The sequence below is a fragment of the Lutzomyia longipalpis genome, chromosome 1 (assembly GCF_024334085.1).
Source record: "Lutzomyia longipalpis isolate SR_M1_2022 chromosome 1, ASM2433408v1".
In the NCBI taxonomy this organism is placed as follows: Eukaryota; Metazoa; Arthropoda; class Insecta; order Diptera; family Psychodidae; genus Lutzomyia; species Lutzomyia longipalpis.
Genome location: NC_074707.1, coordinates 3,828,997 through 3,844,662, shown reverse-complemented (window position 1 = coordinate 3,844,662; position 15,666 = coordinate 3,828,997). Strand labels below are relative to the sequence as shown.

At 36.1% G+C, this 15,666-nt stretch overlaps 4 protein-coding genes across 4 annotated transcripts in view; all 4 read left to right on the top strand.

Annotated features, from left to right (window-relative positions):
* The window catches only part of LOC129786570 (nuclear pore complex protein Nup88), an 850,897-nt gene that overhangs the window by 686,291 nt on the left and 148,940 nt on the right, over window positions 1–15,666 (top strand). The window lies entirely within an intron of this gene.
* On the top strand, window positions 413–6,779 carry LOC129786619 (protein takeout). The gene is made up of 4 exons (XM_055821743.1): window positions 413–580; window positions 654–2,152; window positions 4,012–4,104; window positions 6,004–6,779. The coding sequence occupies exons 2-4, from the start codon at window positions 2,089–2,091 to the stop codon at window positions 6,594–6,596; spliced, it is 750 nt and encodes a 249-aa protein (XP_055677718.1). The 5' UTR covers window positions 413–580; window positions 654–2,088; the 3' UTR covers window positions 6,597–6,779.
* LOC129786614 (eukaryotic translation initiation factor 4H-like) lies at window positions 7,666–9,975 on the top strand. Its single transcript, XM_055821738.1, has 4 exons — window positions 7,666–7,924; window positions 8,194–8,669; window positions 8,802–9,038; window positions 9,108–9,975. The coding sequence occupies exons 1-4, from the start codon at window positions 7,893–7,895 to the stop codon at window positions 9,251–9,253; spliced, it is 891 nt and encodes a 296-aa protein (XP_055677713.1). The 5' UTR covers window positions 7,666–7,892; the 3' UTR covers window positions 9,254–9,975.
* Window positions 12,861–15,618, top strand: LOC129786589 (UDP-glucuronic acid decarboxylase 1). Its single transcript, XM_055821708.1, has 5 exons — window positions 12,861–13,076; window positions 13,181–13,705; window positions 14,259–14,578; window positions 14,642–14,908; window positions 15,232–15,618. The coding sequence occupies exons 1-5, from the start codon at window positions 13,016–13,018 to the stop codon at window positions 15,346–15,348; spliced, it is 1,290 nt and encodes a 429-aa protein (XP_055677683.1). The 5' UTR covers window positions 12,861–13,015; the 3' UTR covers window positions 15,349–15,618.

Here is a 15,666-nt window from a genome sequence, read left to right as displayed (position 1 = left end):
TGTAAAATCTCATCTCTAGAATCGAGTCTCGTTGTATTCTTAATCTTGTGATCAGTAATTAATATTTGATTTTACATTTTTTGCATTTACCGCCGCAGATAGTTTCACGTTGTAGTTGAGCCAGCATTTACCGTAACTGCTAAGCAGATACAATATAAAGATGATTTACTTGGCGATTTTCTGCTTCTTCTTACCTGAAACTTTCGTTTAAAACTGTTTCTAAAACGCAAATCAAGAGGAAAAATTCTTTAAAAAATCAAGATAAATTCGCTTATTAAATTATATGAATTCCCATTAAAGAATAATGTTTTCAGACGCAATTTTTACATAAAAAAATCAAATAATGTTGAAAATACAGAAAAAAAAAGAAAAATTAAACTTACCGTAGATTCCGCTAGATGTCCTTGGTGTTGTGTTATTTTTTTAGCGCCTTTATAAACAATAACAAAAACAAACATTTTATTATTAAATCCATTAAATCACCGATTTTATTTAGTTTTCTGCTTCTACAAAAAGCTGATTAGAGTGTATTTTATCAAAATCAAATGGAGAAGCTCCTGAAGAATTGCCTAGACACCTTGTAATTGAGAAGAATTACGTCATTGGTGACTTCCTGACACCACAAATCTCACACTCATTTTCTTTTCCATCAGGTACTTGCCACCGTTTCTCAACAAATCCGGCGTTTATTATGCAACGAGTCGCAATGGTTGCTACTGCACGAGATCACGGTGCAATTGCCTCCAACATCAGTCGCAGCAGCAGAAGCTGGAGGAGCGACGAGAGAGTAGTGCTGCTGCCTCTGCAAAGATGAAGATGTGGGATTTGGAGCGGAGGAACTTTACAGATCAACGGCAAATGTATGAGGATTGCCATGAGAAGCGTTTGCTGAGAACATCCAGGAATGATATGGGAATCTTTGTGCCGTCTGTTGCAGCAGGAGGCGGCAGCAGTGAGGCAGAATGTTGGGATGACAATGCTATACTCGACAGTGAATTGGACATTGACACACTGTATGAGTTGTGTGAGTTCCGGGAGAGGAATGCCACAGAGTGCATGGGCTTGTCGAATCGTTTGCGATTTCGACGGAAGAATCGTCCAAGTAAATTTGGTGTAGGTCACAAATGCCTCCACAGGTATCGTGTTGATGAGAAACTCCAACCCATGCCGAGATTAGCAAATGCCCGTGGAGAGAGTTTGTGTGAAATTTGCGGTGGTATTTCCAAATACCTCCGTGAGCATACAGTTGATGAAATTATCAGCAGAGATCCTCACATGGGTGACAAGGAGGCACCTGTAGTTGTACTCGAAATGCCCACCGTGTGAATCTTCTTGAACTTCCACCTGTCCAGGGAGAGCCTTGAGGTGTGGACAACACGGCAATTGGGCATTTTTTCCGGTGGAATTTCACACATTTCAACGCGACACGGTGAAGCAATGTACAGAGAGAGTGAGAAAAAAATCATTTGGCTTACAAAAAAGTGCAAGCACCGCCACAACACACAGAGAGGCTCCTGACCAATGTGCTAAGGTTGAAAATATGCTCCGCGGGGGGATTTGTTTGGGGCAATGCTGTGAATGAATTGCGTGTATTGTTGACCAACGACGTAGTCCATATAAATAGTGTGGACAGCCTTTGGGGGAGAAACAGTCTGCAACAGCCACCTGATCACGAAGGTGCCAACATCGTTTCCACCACTTCACCAGCAGCAGTAGCAGCAGCAGCAGCATACTTTTGCAACATATTAAAGTAAAGAAAAAAATAACGTTTTAAAGTGAAAAGGCCAGAGGTGTGAACTTTTGTGTCCATTCAACACTCGCTGCAATCTTCCAATGATTTTGTCGTAGATTATTATCTTGCTGAAGAGCTGCAGAGAGTAAAAGTGATAGTTTTTTATTTTATATTATTAATTTAATAATTTATCGTGAGAGGAAAAACACAGAGTGAAATAATTGCAATAATAATATTAAGTAATATCACAGAGAGAAAAAAAAAAGTTTTAAAGTGCGTGTGTGTTGACGACGAGAGAGAGATAAAGAAACGAAGAGATTTCACCCAAAAATAAAAGCTAAAATAAGGAAGGAAAGATGCATAAATCAAACAGTTTTATTTTGTTAACAGTAATTGGATTAACACTGGGCAAAGAGTTGCGTAAGTAAAACACTTAATATAATTTCCCATCTTCCTTCTTCATCCATTAAACACCGCGCACATTTCTCTGTCTCGCAATATAATTAAATATTTGTGAATAGATCCAAATACGAGAAAGTTGGTGTTAATTGCATCTTTCTCCGCGTTTAAGATTGGCAGAAAAAAATGTTTTTGGTGTATTTGAAAACGTTTTTTTTTTTTAAACATTTTTAACCCCTTATTGTACGCGGTTCACCTTTTTGATCTACTAACATTCAACGGGGAAAGTGAAAGTAAATCATCTCGCATTGATTGACCACCAGCCAAGGAGATGCGATGACGAGACCAATATGTGATGGCAGAGAGATGAGAAAATTCACTCTAAAAAAAACTCTTGTGTTGAAAATGAAAAAAAAAATCCAAAATGCATTTGGGGGGCTTTATGTTTGCGGGGGAAAAGCGTGGAAAATTGTCGTGAAGGATTTGAAATTAATTAGAGAAAATTGAAAGTGATTTATTGGACACGGTTGCAATTTGCTTCTGGTTTTAAAAGTCCCCAAGAATTCAAAGGGGTTTGTCATTGAGCAAATGCATGGATCTTGCTAAAAAGTTGTCAGAAATATTTTCTCTGTTGATAATTTTTCTTTTATTTTCCTTCAGCAAAAAAATGTATTGCAGGTCATTGACCTTTGCGACCTTTTATAGATGAGAAGTTTATTAAATTAGGATCGTTAAACTTATTATGAATTTCCTCATATTTGTTTCCTTATAAATGTTTAAATTACGCCATATGTGATAAATTTTTGGGAAAGTAACGACCAGCTACTAATTATTTTCTTAAATATTTAGTTTGTTTTCTTTTCTACAATCTTACCTTCGCATTTGGAGTAAAAATTTGTGTAAAAAAAATGTCATTTTCATTTTTGAGCGAGTTTACTGATTGAATTTGAAAATTCCCTGTTCTGTGAAGGCCTTTAAGAAATTGAATTTCTTCGTTGCCTAAAGAAGAATATCAATTAAATTATTTTAAAAACAAACTTTTTCAGAGTTTATAAATTAATGTTATTTAAAAGTTTGTTTTATTTTAGTAACGATTTTTTTTACATATATTATCACAATTTTAAAGAACCTGAATTTAATTCAAATTAAGCTACAAAAATTTAGCACAATTCTTTTAATTTCCTCAGACTTTGATTTTATTTTAAGGAGAATAAACTTAAACAAAACAAATTTTTAAATAACATTTTTAAGCTCTGAATGAGGTAAAGAGTTTGTTTTTAAAGTAATTTCCTGCTTATTATTGACTTATTTCAATGTGAAATACATTTTTCTGAACTATTCCGAATTTCTTTTATTTCCAAACTGTCCCAAATAATTTTTTTAATAAATAATTATTTTTATGAGGTTCCAATTTATTCTAAAATTTGCACAAAATTCCCTCAAAACTATTTAAAGGAGTTTAAAATTTGCAAAGTCTTACCCCCTTTTAGCTGTGATTTTTATAAGAGAGGAGGGAATAAACTGAGATTTTAGTTCTCCTTGCGGTGCAATTTCACGTGAAGTGGATGACATAATCTCCTGTGAGTAGGTACCAAGTGCGGTGCTGTGTAGTGGAAATGTAAAGTCGGTCAAAACTCGATTAAATTCAATATAAATAATTACTATTTATTTTCATTTCTCACATAAAAATGAAATTTATGAAATCGAAAACGTGCAACAACGACGCTTTTTGACCAATCATCAAATTTTCTTTTTTTTTCTTTGGCTTCTTTTGGTGTCAATTGGTCACTTTATTACAAAATTTTTCGTTTTTTTGTGATGGATGAATTAATCAAATTATTTGTCTATTTTTTTCTTTCTTTTTTTCATGTTTCCCCCAGCGGATGGGTTCAAGAGGTGTCGAAGGAATGACCCCAAATTGGGACAATGCCTCATGCAGGCTGTTACAGATGTCCTCCCACAGATGAAGAATGGTAATTTATCTCTCTTTCTTAGCAACATTATAAGGATCTTGCAAAGTCTTTCTTTCAAGAGAATTGATAAAGGTTTAAAAACATATTGCAAGAAGCATAAAAAACATGCGTATGCTGAAGAAAAAAGTGGAAAGGCGTTGTACTTTTAGGGGGGACAGCATAAAAAAATCAGCATGTGAATGGATTAATTTCCACTCTATTTGGTAGGCTTTTTGCTTGTGCCAAATGAGGTAGGGAGGGAGACGAGAGCGCGAAAAAAAGAGTCAAGTTGAAGGTTGATGATGATGTGAGATTTGTTAATGCGGACTGAAAGCTTTGCGCGCACATGCATTGCAAAATAAATTAAATTATTTTTTATTATTTCTTTAAAAGCAAAAGATTACTCACAGAAATATTTATATTGCAAGAAAAATTCCCTCGCGAAGGATATTTGCGTCATGAGGCGCAAGATATGAGCGATGGAAGAGTGAGAGGAATTGAAGTCAAAAAAAAAAAAAGAAAAAGCTTTTAATTAATTTGCAAACAAGGTGCGAAATTAAATGCAAAAACGAGTGTAATTTTAAGGAATAAATTTCGGGGGGGGTTCATTGAAATTCAAGGCATAAAGCTCTTGGGTTGTTGATAAATTTAAATTGGCTCCTCGTCTGGAGGAGAATAAAAACAAAATGATTTGAGGAAGAGACGTTGTGTTGAGTCTCTTGTAAAAATAATTTACAAAGTTTTGAAATAATTATTTTTTGGTCATTTCACAATTTTTTTTTTCTTAAGGTGATTTATTGCATTTTTATTCATAATAATGTGAGCACATTTCCGATAAAGACTCGTTTTTTTTTAATTTAAAATGCAGCATTGCCAAATTGAATGTCTGCTCTCTTTGGTTTTTTAACCCTCAAATGAAACAGCTCATCTTCACTCTCCTTGAAGACAGCCAACACACTCAATTCATTAACCTTTCCAAAGAAGAGACCAATAATCTGTTATCTCTTGCTCAAGAATTACAAGATTTTTTGGACTACAAGGATTTCACCCGGAAGATTAGGAAGAGACAAGGATTAATTCATCAAGGAAAGCTAGAAATTAATTTTATTTTTCTTAAATATTTTGGGATTTTTAATTGAATCACAAATAAGATTAATAAGAGTCTATAAAATGGAGAATAAACTGACAATGAGAGATCTTTCGGAGAAAGTATAAAAGTCTGCAAGTTAAAGAGATTATAAGAGTTCATTGAACTCTGTGAAAATTCCTGGAAAATTGCAACAAAAAGAAAGAAAACCACAAATTGTGATTATTGCAGTTTGATTTCTCTCCTCTGAAATAAACTTTCTTATCATGGGCAATAAATATCAATTATAATAATAAAAGAAAAATTGCAAGACAATGTACCGCCACGAGAGCAATAAATAAAATAATTTTCTCCTTTATATAAGAACTTCCTGGATGATGATGTGAATTGAATATATTCTCCCGGAATATTGGAAATAATATTGTTTTATTTATGTGCCAGGGCATGCATAAAACTTTTGCATTTAATAGCCACACTCTTGATGGTAAAATGGGCAGAAATGAATGAAAAATTAATTTTATAAAAAATATTGAGTAATGAGACAGAGCTGAAAAGAAGAAAATTAATGGAGAAAGAGCACACAACAATGTACTATATTTGCAAGGACAAGCATCAATAGTTGCGACCATTTCGTGAAGAATTGTGCGCGCGATGTTGCAATGAAAAAAAAAATTGCCAAAGATGCTTGCGTTTATATTTTTGGGTGAAGAAATGAGCCACTCCAAATTATTATGTTGTGCAATGCAATAATGCAAAGAAAAAAGTTGTTGAGGCTCCCAAAATGATCCTAACGACGAGCTTCAAATTAATTTTAATTTTAATTTTAATTGCAGGTCTTCCAGACTTTGGGATTCCCTCAATTGATCCCTTGGCTATCAATGCTCTCACCATTCAGCAGGGAAAGAATTCCCCAATTAATCTCAAGCAGGACTTCAAGAATATCCAACTGTCGGGCATTTCAGAGACACGACTAACAAAGTACAATCCCGATCTCAATAACTACATCCTCCGGTGCGATGGATTGACACCACGCGTGGACTTTGTGGGTGACTACACGATGGATGGGCGAATTCTTTTGCTGCCAATTACCGGAAAGGGCAAGGCGAATATCACAATGGTCGGCCTGAAGACTGTGCATGAACTCATCGGTGAGCCAATTAAGAAGAAAGGCGAGGTGTACATACGCTTCAAGGAGTACAACATAAAATTGCTGCCGAAACGAGTTTACCTCAACTTTGAGAATTTATTCAATGGGGACAAAGTGCTCGGGGAAAATATGAATAGGTTTATGAATGAAAATTGGGAATTGATCTTCAATGAGCTCAAAGGTGGCTACGAGGATACCTTTAGCTACGTCTTCAAGGATGTCACCAATAAAATTTTCACCAAAGTTCCCATGAATAAGATTTTCCTTCTTGATGAGTGAATCTTGTGCTATTTTTGTTTTTTAGTTGTAATAAAAAGCAAAAATAGAAGAAGAATATTGTACGTTCAGCCCCGAATTAGAATTAAATAATATTTTCTCTTTAAGTGTACATAATTTTTTTTTAAATGCTTTTTCATGAGTTGTGAAGGAAAGATAAAATAAAAAAAAATACATAAAAAAGAATTTCTTTTGGTTATTTCTGTTATCCTTCGACTTCTTTGACTTTCAGGCTTTGAGAAAATTGCAAATTGAATTCCAAAACTTCAATTAATTAAAAAAGATAGATTTCGATTTCTTTTAAAAAATGATTTTCAAACGGAATTTATCTATATAATAATTAAAGGATTTCGTGTCTGTACAGCTATGCATTTCTACACCGTTGGTCCGATCGCGATGTTTGGTACAGAGACTACTGATACCAGGCGGTTTTCACCAACGACATTCATTTTCCCTCCAGAGCCCCCCTTCATAGCGCCCCCATATAAAATTCATGTTTTTTTTGCCTATTTTTGAATTTCGCGCTCTTTTTGGTACTATTTGCTCAAGAGAAAATGAGATGGATGCATTTTCCTGCTATCCGTCTCCCTCACTTTTTCAGTTTTTCGCAATTTTCTCTCGTTTTCCGCCGAGTTTTCACGGGAAATTGTGTTTTTTGTGACCTTTGTGAGGAAAACACTTTGGAATTTTTGGCATAAAAAATTCCAAAAGTCACGAAAAACCATTTCCGGGAAACAAGTGCGTTTAAAATCCCCAACCGTCAAAATTTCGAAAATTTAATCCCAACCATCAAAATTTCCGCGGACCCCAAATTCCGCACGGAGGAACTCCCCGAGGCTCCCAGAGCATCCGTAAGTGCCCTAGGAGCCCAAAAAATGCGTTTGATGCCCACAAAGGATAAAAAACACGGATATCACGAATTTTGTCGAAATGCAAAAAAAAGTTCGTTTAGTTCAAATTTTATTATTTCATGCCATCTCGTTTGAAAGTTAAGTTTCAGCATAAAACATTTTAGGCGTGTTTCGTCCCTCGGAGACCCCTTGGCTTCACACATGTTTCACAGCATAAATTTTTGGGGGTTAATAGCAGATTCCCATGGGGGAATTTGACAGTTCTGTCACGGTGTCGTGAAATTTTTTCGTAAATTTTCCAGTTTTTCTCGTGATTTCCCACATAAATTGTGAATATTTGCAAAGAGGAACATTTTTTCTCTCATTTACCACCAAAATATCAAGCGGGAGTGCAGTGAAAAGGTCAGGAAGCGAGTGAGGAGGGAGCACGCAGGTGTAGCTTGGCACAATGGCCGGCAGAGGGGGCTATGATAATCACAGGTAATTTTTCCATTGACAAAAAGCCCCCAAAAAAGCGCCCCAATTGTTTGTCTGCAATTCTCCCGGCAAACCTGGGAGGGTACTCTTGGGGATGAGGGTGGAAATTGGATGCTAACGTGGGGGCGTATGGGGTAAAAAGGCATGGCTTTGAGCCCCGTGACGAGACACGTTGTCCAATGAAAGTGGCATCATTGAAGCGTCTCCACGAGTTTCCGGGAAATCAGCATGATGCAAAACTTTCCAAAGGGACTCATAAACTTTCTTTTCAGGGGCTATGGCGATAGGTCAAAGAAACCCCTACCCACGGAGCCACCGTACCTGGCTTTTGTTGGGAATCTGCCCCAGGGGCTCGTCCAGGGGGATGTCACGAAGATTTTCAAGGATTTTGAAGTGAAAAATGTACGTTTGGTGAAGGACAAGGAGACCGATCACTTCAAGGGCTTCTGCTACGTGGAATTCGAGACACTGGACAATCTCGAGCGTGCCCTGGAACTCGATGGACGCATCGAACTTGAGGACTGCCTACAACCGTTGCGAATTGACGTTGCGGAGCAGAAGAAATTTGACCGTGGTGGCTTCAAGCAGCGCGGACCACCACGCTCAGGAGCTGGTGGCGGTGGCAGTGGGGGCTTCAATAAGGGCAACAGCCGCGACGGTAGGGGCTTCAATGACGGAGGCTACGGGCAGGGACGCAATGACTTTGACAGACGTGGTGGCGGAGGTGGTAGCCGTGGCAACTTCACTGGTAAGTACAATTCATCCAGTTCTCCCGGAAATAGCTTTCGCACAATCATTATTATGCAATGTTTACCAAAATCTTCTTTACAAAAATAGAACAAACTTGCTAAAAAGAAGCAAAAACAATCTTTTTTTGCAGATCGCGGGCCGAATCGTGGGCGCTACGGTAACTTCTCCGAGGAGGGTGGTCGTGAGGATTGGAATCGCGATGGAGGACGTGGCTTTGGGGATCGTGGCTCCCGGGAGGGTAGCTTTGGTGGTAATCGCGATGATCGCTACGGGAACTACAGACGTGGCCCAGGTGGTTCCGGTGGGCATGATCGTGATTTCGAAAAAAGAGGTGGTGGCGGAGATGATTTGAAATCCATGCCCATCAGTAAGTTCTTCATTCAATTAACTCCTTGTTTGATTAATTTCCTAATTCTTCTTTCCATTGACCTTGTAGATGATGAGGGAAGGCCCCGGCTTAAGCTGAACCCGCGCACGGTGAAGGAGCCAATTAATTCTCTTGCAGAGACCAAACAGGCGGCATCAATTTTCGGGAATGCCCGTCCACGTGAGGAGAAATTGAAGGATTTGGATGAAAATTAGAGATCGCACCCAGATTGTGTGCATGGCAGGTGAGTTATATAGATTTATATTCAATACTAAATGAAGAAAGAGAAGAAAAAAATGAGAGAGAATGCAACGCGAGACAAACTCCCCCCAAACAAAAATTATGGAGATGATAAACTTTTTTGCGCTGATGCAGTCAAGATGAAAATTCCACAGTTATATATAAAACAACAAGAAGGAAAAAAATGGATTTTGGATGGAAATACAAATCAGCATAATCACCCAATGATATAAATGAAAAAAAAACTACTACTACCCAAAACTCTGCTATATATACATGCAAAATGATTATATATAAAAACAATGAACGAGAAGAAGCTAAAAGAAAATGGGAAATGCGATGAAAATGCGAATTAATGAGCGAGTTTTTACATAAACAATTTTTCTGCAAAGTGTTGACAAAGTTAATTCTAAACGTGCGCGTGCGATTCATTACAATTAAATGCGAAACGGTGAGTTTTAGAAGGAAGAAAAATAAATATATATATCAACGTGTTTTACAGAGAGAAAGCAAGCTAAGAAAAACCTCCTATTGGGGATAAAGAAAAAAATCACGCTGAGAAGGAAAAAAAGGATAATTAATTGTGAAGAAAAGGGAATTTTATTGATTAAAAAAAAAGGAAAGAAAATAAATATTGAACAGAGTTTAATATAATTGAAAAAATAAATAATATTTGTAATATTTAGTAGATCATCAAGGATTCTTTTTTTTTAAATAACAATTTATTTGTTGCTGTTTTCTGCTCTTGAATTTCTTTTTCATATTATATTACATCCTTATATTAAAATAAAAAAACTTTTTTTTTGTCTTAAGGATTTAAAAAGAAAAACAAATAAAAAGGGAAAAATTAGAAAATAAAATAATATTAAAAATAAATACCAAAAGTTTAGCAAAAGAAGAGAGAACTTTGTTCAAATTCTAAGTTAATTTAACTTAATATTTCTTTCTGTTCTGTGAGAGTAAAGACAAAACCATAAAGCTTTCTTTTTTCCTTAAAGAGTAATTTTCATTGTAATAAAAAAAATCTTTAAAAAAAAAAGCTTAAAAAAGTAGTGTCTCTACATATTAAAAAAATTAAATAATTGTGGTAATTTTATTGTGGAAAAAATTTAGAGAAAGAAAAGCAAGAAAATAAGACATTAATAGTGAAAAAAATACACGAATTTACTTTATTTTTGATAAAATATTTGAAAAGAAAAATAAATTGAGCCCCCTCTCATTGATTCATTGAACACACCACAATAAAAGGAAGAAAAAATAAAGTCTCGACGCAATGAAAATATTATTATTATTAAATTTATTCTCTTCCCGGCGTAGTGAGTCCACCTAATTGTTGATGGAGCCCTCCCATTCAGCTCCAAAAGTATGGGGCGCTCTCTCAACAATTAGGTGGACTCAAGAAGCTACAAAGGAAAAAAAAATGTCGCAACATTTCTTTTGATATTTTTCTCATTTTTATTTTATTGTGAAGTTTATTTATTTTTTATCGCTACGCTATTTAGAATCAAACTTTCTTTTTTTTTAGAATAAAAAAGAAACATTTTTGTTTCCTCCTGCAGACATTTTATTTTAATAAGTTTCCCATGAAAAGAAAAAGAAAATGAGAGTAAAAAAAAGTAGAATACACGCAATGATTAAAGAAAAAAACATATAATTATTATGCTTAAAAAATCTATCACATTATAAAATTATAAAAAAAAAAAAACAAATTATATAGACAAAAAAATATTATTAAATATTTGCAATAAATGTAGACTTGTTGAATGAAAGTAAAAAAAAAAGAGAAAATAAAAAAATAAAAGATTGCCGTAAGAACATTTTAAATCTCACAAATTATTGTGTAAATATTTTAAAAGAAAAATAAATTGCAAAATGGATTAATTAACTAAAAGAAAAGGAAAAGAAATATTTTACACAAACTCCCCCAAAACCCCAGATTTCCAAATAATAATGAAAATCTTCTATAATAGACTTTTGAGGTATTTGCATAAACGTAATGTAATGAAATAAATAATAAAATGATTATACTGAAAAAAATAAATAAAACTCCAAAAAAAAATTTAAAAAACTTAAAAAATCCACATAAAAAAATATTTGTACAAATTCTGTACCTCTTAAGTAAAAAAAAAGCTCTTTGATGAAAAAATTAAATAAGAAATAAAGAATAATTATATTAAAGAAAAAAAAACTGTAACTGTAATGAATAAAAATACTTTTTAATTTTAAATTAAAGTTTTATTTCCTTTTTGGGGATTTTTTTTAATTATTGAAGATTTTTTCATTTAAGAGGTTATGTTTGTGGCGCGCGCGCACTGAAACGAACCAGATAAAGGCGTTGAAAGTCTATGTGTTTTGTGATTCATTTTGAGTGTATTGTGAAGTGCATGATAAAGTGATTAATTAGTTATTGATAATGTTAATGGAGATTTTATGAACTCTGTTTAATACTTGGAGGACCCAACATTTGGCACAGCGAGGAGGATCAAATTGGTAATAACTACCAGCTGATAAAATATGCTCAATAATTAATTATTAATCAGTTTATTTAACGAGGATCGAAAGTTTTACTAATTCTCGATCTCCTTCAAGTGTTCCTACACCTAATTACTAAATATTTAATTGAGAAAATCGTCACTGAAAAAAAACTGCGTCGAATCGATGCAAAATTGCCAATTCAAACGACTTTTTTAGCTACAATTTTACATAATTTATTATTACGCCTAAATCATCACAAACTTTGATTCTTCCAGTAACTTTTTAGTCACTTCCGGCAATAAAATTAGTGCACATTAATGATTTTCACCGAGGAAGAGTGAACAAGAGTACTTTATTTGGGAAATATGGGGAAACATAACCTCAAAACAATGGCTAAAATGTATGGGATTTTGACTGGTAATTATTACCAATTTGATCCTCCGCGTTGGATTCTGACGTTGACCTCAATTATCTTCCAAAGAAAAGACTTTTCTCGAGATTTTCTTTCTACTATCTTAAAGTATAATTAAAATTCCCTACACATAGATGCTAAATTCATCGAGATAAGTTCAATAGATTTTATTTTGTGACGATTTTAAGGTTCCAATTGGTAGCAAGTACCAGTAAAGTCCTCCGAGTGTTAAATCATCCTTCAGAACGAAGATTCACCCCAAGAATAAAAAACTAGCCAATAAAAATTCTTTATTAATTTTTTTTTACAATTAATTAACCTTTTAACGTTTTTTGGTCATACTCTGACGCAAAACGAAAATGATTTTTTAGAGATACGTTAATATTTTTGGATGCTTTCTTCGCCAGTATAAAGCTAAAGGATCAACCTTTCAAAACATATTTTTTTGATCCGTGTTTTGTATCCCTTGCGGTCCATTGCATCATACGTTGATCCAAGGGTTTTCTCCGGAAAATCCGTAAGTTGGAAAATTTCTTTTTCGACTCAAATGTGTTTTATTGGGCCCAATGAGTTGGAAAATAGCAAAATTTCCAAAATCGGCCCAGCAGTTTAGGCGCGGACCTTAAAGGGTTAAAATAATTACTTCACTTGATCGCAATAGCTGTGACCTTTCTCCATGCAACAGAGTGAACGTCAATTTGTTGCGTTTGTATTCGTTCTTACGTGAGAAGAAGAAGAGTGTTTTAGGGAAGAAAGAACGAAGAATTTAGAAGCACAATTTGCAATGGAAAATTTGTGTGGAAAAAGTGGTGGCATAGTTGGTTAATTATGCGGAGTTGAGAGGAGAATCATGGTACTAACGCGTCGTAAAATGAAACAGTGTCTAATTTTAGGAATTGCCATAATTTTGGGTAAGTCCTCCTCTGCTGCATCCTGATCTGACTTAAGGAGCCTTTGCTTTAACCTTACTAATTGTGGGGCCCCCTCTATTTCCCGTGTGTGTGTGCACGTGTAGTAATCTGCCTGTACAGGACGTGGGCCAGCTCCATTGGGGGCGGCGTGAAGGAGAGTGCAACACAAGAGGACCAAATAGCGGGTGTTCTCCCCGAACCCCTACCCCGGGAGGATGCTGAGAATGTCGTGCAGGAGCTGGAACGAACACGCCGACGAATGGCACAGCTTGAACGGAAGATCCAGGAACTGGAGGCGAGAATCCCAGTGAAGTATCCGGATGTAAAGTACCTCAACTACAAGAATCGCCGGAGAATTCTCGTGACGGGTGGTGCGGGCTTTGTGGGGAGTCACCTTGTGGATTTACTCATGATGGAGGGGCACGAGGTGATTGTTGTGGACAATTTCTTCACGGGGCGCAAGCGGAACGTTGAGCATTGGTTTGGGCATGAGAACTTTGAGCTCATTCACCATGACATCGTGAATCCGCTGTTTATCGAAGTGGATGAGATTTATCATCTCGCCTCACCCGCCTCACCGCCCCACTACATGTACAACCCAGTCAAGACGATAAAGACCAACACGATGGGTAAGTTTGCCCCATTTGTCAGCCCCTTGCTCCCATCCAAATAAAAAAAACTACCAATTGTTAGTTTTTCCTTATCACGAAAGCCAACGAACCATGCCTGGAGCATGGGAAGCGTGCGATACTGATAAGATAAGCTCATTCACCGAAGTGAATAGTTGGCGGGAAAGTCGTAATTTTATGCTCAAAGAAGTTCCTTTTGCTTCCTAATTGCTTTATTTTCCTCTTAAGATCTTTAAAGGATTTTTTTCCTAATTCCTAAACTCAGAAGTACCTTAAAATTTGCACTGAGAAACCCCTTTTTTCTCACTAAAGAAGAGAGAAAAAAAAACTTAAAAATCATATTTTGGAATATAATTCTTGCAGACAGCAGTGGCTTGATGAAATCACGGACTGATAACAAATCCTCATTAAGATTCCAATGATTTATACAGCAATTCTGTCTGCTCCCCCTCAGAAAATTCCTCCCTTATCTAACTAAGACTCTCTAAGCGGTATAAGAAAGCCCCAAAATCCCAAACAAAAATTTTAAGGAAAATGTTTAATTTTCTTCCAGGAACAATAAATGTGTTGGGTTTAGCAAAGCGTGTCGGTGCCAAAGTACTCATAGCGAGCACATCGGAAGTTTACGGGGATCCGGATGTTCATCCACAGCCAGAAACCTACTGGGGCCATGTGAATCCCATTGGGCCACGGGCGTGCTACGACGAGGGGAAACGTGTCTCAGAGACACTGAGTTATGCTTATGCTAAGCAGGAGAATGTCAAGGTGCGCGTGGCGAGGATCTTCAACACCTACGGCCCACGGATGCACATGAATGATGGCCGAGTTGTGTCCAATTTTATCCTGCAGGCCCTACAAAATGAGTCAATTACGGTAAGATCATGAAATTCTGCCTTTTCTGGAAAATTTTGAATCTCCTTCGTTTTTTTTGGACAGATTTATGGGAATGGGAAGCAAACGCGTTCCTTTCAGTATGTTTCTGACCTCGTAGATGGGCTAGTTATGCTCATGCGGTCCAACTATACCCAACCGGTGAATATTGGGAATCCCGTAGAGCACACAATTGAGGAATTTGCAGAGATAATCCATGACCTCGTCGGGGGGAAGAGTGTGATAAAGCAGATGGCAGCTGTGGAGGATGATCCGCAGCGTCGGAAGCCCGACATCACGCGTGCCAAAAAGTATCTCAACTGGGAGCCAAGGGTGAGTACTTATTTTATTTTTATTCCCTTTTGGGCTATTTGAGATCTTTTTTTTTAAAATTCTTTTGAAAAATTAAGAAAATTTGACATGAAAGGGCTATTTTTTCTTTGATTTGTTTCCTTGCGGGGATATGAAGAAAGTTTCCGGAAGTTTTTATATTTTGTTAAGAAACAGACAAGATTTATTTGCTGTTTGAATTGAATCCTGAAATCAAAAGTAAAAAATTCAAACAAGAAATGGCAGAAAAACCTTTTGAAAAAAATTCTGGGGCAAGAATTAAAAATTCTTAAATCAAATGCTGATGACGAAAAAAAAACTTTTAGGTCCCCCTGAAGGTTGGTCTCGAGCGAACAATCGAGTACTTCCGGAAGGAGTTGGCCAGAACCAATCATCACTCACAGCGGAATGTCTTCCTGCCACGACACGCTGATGAGTCCTAATATATGTTTAGAAAAAAAAGGGTCCTAAGAAAAAAAAACACAAAGCTAGTCTCTCCACGTGTGGAAGGAAGTGGACAAAACAAAGCTCATCTCTCAATGTCCCACGGATGCTGGATGCGAGGGTGGAGGTGCGGTGTGGTCTCCTGGGAGATTTGAGGTGCTCAAAAGGAGGAGGTGGGGTGCAATATCATGTACCTGTTTTGTTAATTTGTATAAAATAATTCTAGGTGAGAATTTTACTATAAATAATCTATTGTAAAATGTAGAAAAGAGATGTTTTATCTCCACCTGATCTGAAAGTCTCACAAAGCTCTCATA

Coding starts and splice junctions, on each gene's coding strand:
- LOC129786589 (XM_055821708.1), top strand. CDS start 13,016: ATGGTACTAACGCGTCGTAAAATGAAACAGTGTCTAATTTTAGGAATT. Junction 14,579..14,641: donor TACAAAATGAGTCAATTACG/GTAAGATCATGA, acceptor TTTTTTGGACAG/ATTTATGGGAATGGGAAGCA. Junction 14,909..15,231: donor ATCTCAACTGGGAGCCAAGG/GTGAGTACTTAT, acceptor AAAAACTTTTAG/GTCCCCCTGAAGGTTGGTCT.
- LOC129786619 (XM_055821743.1), top strand. CDS start 2,089: ATGCATAAATCAAACAGTTTTATTTTGTTAACAGTAATTGGATTAACA. Junction 2,153..4,011: donor AACACTGGGCAAAGAGTTGC/GTAAGTAAAACA, acceptor TGTTTCCCCCAG/CGGATGGGTTCAAGAGGTGT. Junction 4,105..6,003: donor CCTCCCACAGATGAAGAATG/GTAATTTATCTC, acceptor TTTTAATTGCAG/GTCTTCCAGACTTTGGGATT.
- LOC129786614 (XM_055821738.1), top strand. CDS start 7,893: ATGGCCGGCAGAGGGGGCTATGATAATCACAG. Junction 7,925..8,193: donor GGGGGCTATGATAATCACAG/GTAATTTTTCCA, acceptor CTTTCTTTTCAG/GGGCTATGGCGATAGGTCAA. Junction 8,670..8,801: donor TAGCCGTGGCAACTTCACTG/GTAAGTACAATT, acceptor CTTTTTTTGCAG/ATCGCGGGCCGAATCGTGGG.